The sequence below is a fragment of the Centrocercus urophasianus genome, unplaced genomic scaffold, assembly GCF_019232065.1.
Source record: "Centrocercus urophasianus isolate 14NV4802_14NV808 unplaced genomic scaffold, USGS_Curo_1.0 seq_12, whole genome shotgun sequence".
Classification (NCBI taxonomy): Eukaryota; Metazoa; Chordata; class Aves; order Galliformes; family Phasianidae; genus Centrocercus; species Centrocercus urophasianus.
The window spans coordinates 56,179,422-56,185,995 of record NW_024884364.1 but is presented as its reverse complement, the minus strand read 5'-3'; the positions used below and the strand labels follow the sequence as shown (position 1 = coordinate 56,185,995).

The following is a 6,574-nucleotide window of genomic DNA, read 5'->3' as shown; positions in this document are numbered from 1 at the left end:
AGGGAAAGGACAGAGACACAGGCCTCACAGACCCGGATTTTTCAGTCTCCACATGACTCAGTCGGTTTTAGTAGCTTCTACACACAAAAAGTGCCTCAGACACATGGTGCAAATACCCTTCTTTCTCAGCTGCAGCATCCATCTTTCCCAAGTAGAGAATTCAAACCCTGCCTCTGCTCTCACAGTCTATTAGCTGCCTGCTCAAATTAGGCTTGCAGTAAGCAATGCAGCAGAGAGATGGTTTTCTTTAATTGTCCTTTATGGAATTCCGATGAAGGCATGACAATCACTAATCTGAAGTCCTTGAGGAAATAAGACAAAAACCCTTGCAGAAATGTGCCCAGGCTGATCTGAGATATAAAGCAAGGAGAACATTATGAGGGATCTGATTTTTGCCTGTCCCCACCACTGATTCATTGAAATGCTTTCTGCAAGTCATTTATGGAGCATCAGTGTAGTCACTGATGGAGGAAAAACAATATTTATTTCCTTTCACAGAAATGTCCCGAGTCTTAGTAACCACTGCTTGTGCAAATCTTTGGATGAAAGGAAACATAAGGGTTCAAAGCTCTTATTATATACTGCTTGTTACACTTTATAACAAATGTCATCACAGTAGGTAGGAATTAACATTCCAAAGCCCAGAGGGTGGATACCTCTTCATTCCCATATATATAAAACTCATAGAGCGACCTTTCTCAAAGCAAGGCCAACTGAAGACGGGTGAGTCTGAATCCACTTAGAGTAGATATTCAGGGGAAGAAGCCTTGATTTTTGCTTTGATTTACTGTTTTGTTATTATTGCAGTTGTTGTGCTGTTTCTACTTAAGGCTTGTGATGATTTCTGTGGTGGGACAGAAAACAAAATGGTTGATAACTTGAAATTTTATATGGCAATTTTCTGCATGTAGAAGCAGCTTCAAATCATAGTGCTAGCTGGGTCCCCATATGGACTTGCCATTGAATTAAGAGTTATTGGGTCAATCTGTGCTGATCCAATATTCTATTCTTGCAAATAGAATCACAGAATCATAGAGCTGTTTGAGTTGGAAGGGACTCTGAGGGGTGATCTAGTCCAGGATTAATAATGAACAGGGACACCTACAGCTAGATCTGGTTGCTCAGAGAAATACTCAGTGTTAGGGCTCAACCTGAGCTCAGGCAGTGGTTTGGCTACCCGAATAAGCTCTCTCAGGGCACTGGAGTCTTTCAGATGACGTGGATGGACTGTTTGTGTTCAAACATCCATGTGATGTAGTTTACAGTAGAAAGAACTATTAGGCTGGAGAAAAGGTCAAGCCTTATTAAAATCAATAAGGCATTTTCAGGTGTTAATAGCATGGCAGGAGAATTGCCTGCAAGGGCTGTGGCATTGTTTTGTACTCAAAACCCTCTCGGGGAAAAAAAAAGCATTTGTAATTTATAAAACTGCATGGTTTTAATGCGCTCTGCAGCAAGGCAAGTGCAATCGATGCTTTTTTTTTTCCAGTCAATAGCTATTATCTGATGATATTTTGGAATTTTATTGATAAACACAAGAGGCATTTATTACTGAAGTGATTATCTGCCATTATCACACACCTGAATATATGCAGAGGTTTTACTGTATCAGCAGATGACAGGCCAAAACATCCCTGCTGACAATGGCCACCAGCTTAGTGCTTCCCTCTCAATCTGATAATGATGGCATGGTGGTACATGTGATGGAGGAGATGTCCTTCCAAACCATCTGAATAGGTAGGAAATAAGCAAGTGGGGCTCCCATCTCCTCCCATCACCACACTCTGAAGCCAATGGGTGATGGGAAGGAGCAGGGGAGCTTTTGCCATGCATGCTTTCTTCCAGGGCTGCTGAATATCAGCTCCAACTTCTTCATCCTGTGTTTTCAGGTGTCCTGGTGCAGCTGAGGAGAGCCATCACCATGGTCACTGCACTGCTCTTGCTGGGCCTTTCGGCCCTGTTTGGTGAGCCTGGGCTTACGTTTGGTGTGCTGTGGAGAGCACCCTGCCACACAGAGTCACAGAAACACCCATCCAGCCTTATCTGACCTCTCTGCCTGCTCAGAATGATCTCACAAACATCACAGGCTGCTTGTTAGATGGAACCTATGAATTTCATGGGTTTTGAGGAAATAAATAGGGCAGTTTTCCCAGATTGAGGCATGCACTCTCCTCAGTTAATTGTCCACTGAGCTGCAGAGGGACAGAGGAGGTCTTCTCAGCCAGAGTGCTCAGGTGCCAGCAGCCATCATCTGAGGTGGCCTGGACACTAAGGGTCATCGATAAGTAAATACAGAGGCTGTGGTTCCTTCCCCCACAGCAACCTTTACATCTAACAGGGATGACACCTGTCTGTGTAAAATGATATTTAATTTATTTCAATCTGTTTGACCAGAAAGTAACAAATTCCTACTCTTTAGCTGTGATTGATAACATCACTGATAGGCAGCAGTGGCAACAGTATAAGCACAGTGATAATAAAGTGGTTTGGATCACGGGTCTGGATGAACACCTCATGCCTGTATTCACCTGCAGTAAGCTGTATGATACTGCTGTGAGGTCTAATGTTTCCAAACGCCTCCATTTAATTTTTCAGCTCCATCCATGAGCTACAGTTGCTATGGTGATATCAGTGCTCTTCAAGCACCCACAGTTTCCTGCACAGCCGTAAGAGCCCAGGACTGCGGTAGGTATCAGACACGGCTTGACTTGTTGGCCTACAGAGAGATGCTGTGTCTCCTGTTGGCATCCTCAGCATCCTCACCAGGCTTCACTTTTGAGGGAGCTGTTGGGTAAGGCTGTCTCTGCCCTGGCTGCAGGCCCTGCTGCTCTGAGGAGGACGGTGGAAGCGGACGTCATCCGCTTGAGGAAATACGAGGTGCCCATTAAGAGAGTGGCCAGAAGGCTTTGCTTGGACCCGGCTCTCATTGCTGCCATCATCTCTCAGGAGAGCCGTGCCGGCCTTCTGTTGAACAACGGCTGGGACCAGGGCCAGCAGCGGTACGGCCTGATGCAGGTACAGCCAGGTGACGTGGGAAGATAATCCTGTGTGGCAGCATGGCAGTGTGCTGGGTGCCTCAGGGCTTCACCTCAGTTAGCAAGCATCCTGCCTTTAGCACTGGGATATGAGGTCCCTATGAATCGCAGCCTGCGGGTGCTGAGAGCATGGTGAAGCTATGAGTGGTGGCTGTGTTCCGAGAAAAACTGGTCTCCTTCTTGACTTTTCCAGATTGACAGGAGGTATTATCAGCCCTTTGGGACGTGGGACAGTGAGGATCACATAAACCAATGTTCAAGCATGCTGGTGGCAGGAATCAATGAAATGAGGGCAAGGCACCCTGCCTGGAGCTGGGATCAGCAGCTGCGAGGTACAGCGTGCGGGAGTGCATGCGGGGGTGATGTGTAGGAACACGTAGAAACAAAGAGGGGAAGTTGTGTTACTGGCACCACCAGTATGTGAACATTCACCAGGGATGTGAACAGTTGAAATCCTTAAACCAGAAATAATTGACAAACAGAACTCTTTTAGTTTTCCCTGTCAGCAATTTGGTTTGCAATCCATACTGGGATATGTACATCAAGGCAGTTTGTGGTTGTAGGTTTGTGGTTGTTGGTTTTTTTTCAATTTAAATAACACAAGAAGCTTTCTAACAACACTTAATTAACACCAGGCGAAGAATTTTCATTTGCGTGAAGCAGAGGCCTCTAAATGATGAGAGTGCAGCGCGTTTGCTGCTATCACCTCTGAAAGAATAAAAGCATCAGCCTGGCAGACTGTACAGCATTTCAGCATCTCTTGAAAAAATACATAAATAAAAGATCTTCCTCATTTGAAAGAGGCAATCACAAAACAGCAGACCAGCAACAGTATTGTTGGGATAGGCTATAACATTCAGTCAAGGAGGCATTAGAATCCATATTTGCATGCCATTATTTCACTCCATGCCATTTCTTGCTCTCCCATCCTTACTCTCCCGCTGCCACGTTAGACTGCCTTCATAGGGTCACTGTGCTGTTCCCACCCTCATTTGGAGAGAACCATGGGTTCCTTAACTGCAGAAATAGGGCTTTTGCTAAATGAGTCACTTTTCAGTATTAATGACACAAGTAGCAATTTCCAATGGTGCTGTATAAGTTCAATGAGACGCGTTGCCTTTCAGGCTAGGAAGTTTTATTTTAAAATCTGTATTTCTGATTGATCAGCCCACAACAACTTCCTCTTGACTCTTTCCAGGGGGAATTTGCACCTACCATGCAAGAGCCGGCAACCTCCAGATGTACGATGAAGACCCCTGCAGCAGAGATAACAACTATGTCAACAGCGTGATCAGGAGGGCCCAATACTTCAAGAGAAATGGGTTCTAGCTCAGTGACCCCCTGCCACCGAGCCTCCACTACATGTAGACTAGCCCAGTAGTGACAGTAGTACCCAGAGCCTCCCAGGGACCTGGCAGGACTGATGTGCCTCACAGGGACAACAGAGCACAATCTGGAGGCCTTTAGAAGTCAGATAGTGACATCCAAGTGATGCTAAAATGTTGGGTGAGGACGTTCCTTGTATCAGGAGCTGAACCTGGGGCTGTTCATGCATCTCCAGGTGGGGATGCAAACAGCTCTCACTCAGCATGGGCTGTGCTGCCCATGTTCTCTCTTACAAACAGGAGGGATAACCCCTTGAGTTTTCTCCCCTTTGATAGTGCTGGCCACTTCCCAATGAAGAGGCTCCTCTCTGAGTCTTGCATCACTCCATACACACCTGTCCCAGGAGCTGTGCCACAGCATCAGTGCTGGTAACAACCTCAGCATCTTCCCTGCTTTGCCTTTGGAGCATTTGTGCTGGAACCTGCCAAGTTTCAAAGCATTCCAGCTTCTGTCCCTCTGTCCTGCCAGTTTGCCTGACTTCTAATTAGGAGTGGGTAAGCTCTGGGTTTGTAAACTGTTTGAGAGTACTTTTTAATGTGGATGGTTCTGGGTGCAAATTTAGGCTTACTGGCAATCAAAATAAAGATAAATGTTGAATTCCATTTTTTTATTTGTTTGGCAATGTATTCATCTTTGCTGTTTCACAAGGCATCGTCAGTGGCAACCTGTGACTTAGGTAATTAACCCAATTTGGGACTTTCTGAGAACAGAAAGAGGAAAACGGAGCAGCAGAGCAGCAGTAGGAAGAGCTGGGCTGGGAGACGTCAGTCACTCACCTGCTTACCATCCCAGCAAGGACTGTGTGTAAGTGAAATACTTGCAGGCAGTTTTATGTTTACAGTTTCTGGAGGCCAGAGGGAGCCATAGGACATCTCTAACATTACTGTGTTTTGTTTTGTTTTGCTTTAAGACTCCAGGAAACAGCTCAGTGTTGAGCTATCAGAGGTATTCAACTAGATACTAATTCGTCTGTAGTGAACTCTGTGCTGAACTCAGATAATTTTAGTAAAACACCATGTTATAATACAGACTCGTAAGGCATCACACACAGTTTGATTATCTCTGCTTGAAACAGCTTATGTAAAATGCATAGGTTGAAGTCTTTGCTGTAAACTTCTATCTTATGCAATCCTCCTACATTATGCACAATGTATGTTAACACTTTTGGTAGAAGACTATAAGCTTTATATGGGCTGGGGGCAGGGAATCTCATTTCCACATCTGTAGAGTTTTTGAGTTTGGAAGCTTTGCAAAAGCAGAGATTTCTTTGGTTCCCTTCACAATGCCCTTCTCTGCTGCCACTAGGATGTGCTGCTATTCCTGTGGATCTCTGAATGCACTGGGTGTCCCATTTCTGCATGTGTTACCTGTGAGGCTGCTGCTCCACATCTTGCTCCCATCAAGGAAATTTTTAGAAGTCCATTTAAAGGTCTCGATTGCAGCAATTCTGTGTTTTATCACAAACGTTATTTTATGGTATCAGCACTTTGTACCGACTACAGAAAATCTCCATGGGAAGTGAATTGAAATACAACTGCCTGATAAGTTGGCAGGAAGGAGTTAAGGAGAATTCAACACCAGCATATTGCTACCAGGTCTGAGCAGAAGTTTTCTGCCAGTGAGCTGGCACTGTTTTTGACCTCTGATCTTTCCTTGCGTGTTCATGTACATTGTATTTGGAATAAACTGTTCAGCTGGCGGGTACAGTGAGCTGTGGGAGCAAATTTGGACACTCCAAATGATTAGAAAAAGCAGGCAGCTTGTAAAGCAAGTTAATAGCATGGAATTTATCATGGAAAGCAGAAGGACAGATCAGGAAAGAGAAAAGATGAACAAGATGGGAAAGAAGATCATAGAATCATAGAATCATTTGGGTTGGAAGCAACCCATGAAGGCCATCTAGACCAATTGAATGATGAGCAGTGATATCTACACCTAGATCAGGTTGCTCAGAGCCCCATCCAGCCTGACCTTGAGTGTGTCCAGGGATGGGCACCCATCATATCTCTGGGCAACCTGTGCTGGTGCTTCACTACCCTTATTGTAAAAAACTTCTTCTATATATCCAATGTAAATCTCTCCTAATTTAGTTTGAAACTATTTCCCCTTGTCCTACCCCAAAAGACCTCGCTAAAGAGTTTGTTTCCTTCTTT

The 6,574-nt window shown here is 44.9% G+C and overlaps 1 protein-coding gene across 1 annotated transcript; it reads left to right on the top strand.

Annotated features, from left to right (window-relative positions):
- Positions 1-1,388: 1,388 nt before the first annotated feature.
- On the top strand, positions 1,389-5,000 carry LOC122155961 (lysozyme g-like). Its single transcript, XM_042810352.1, has 5 exons — positions 1,389-1,964; positions 2,596-2,685; positions 2,819-3,015; positions 3,229-3,367; positions 4,234-5,000. The coding sequence occupies exons 1-5, from the start codon at positions 1,832-1,834 to the stop codon at positions 4,362-4,364; spliced, it is 690 nt and encodes a 229-aa protein (XP_042666286.1). The 5' UTR covers positions 1,389-1,831; the 3' UTR covers positions 4,365-5,000.
- Positions 5,001-6,574: the final 1,574 nt, after the last annotated feature.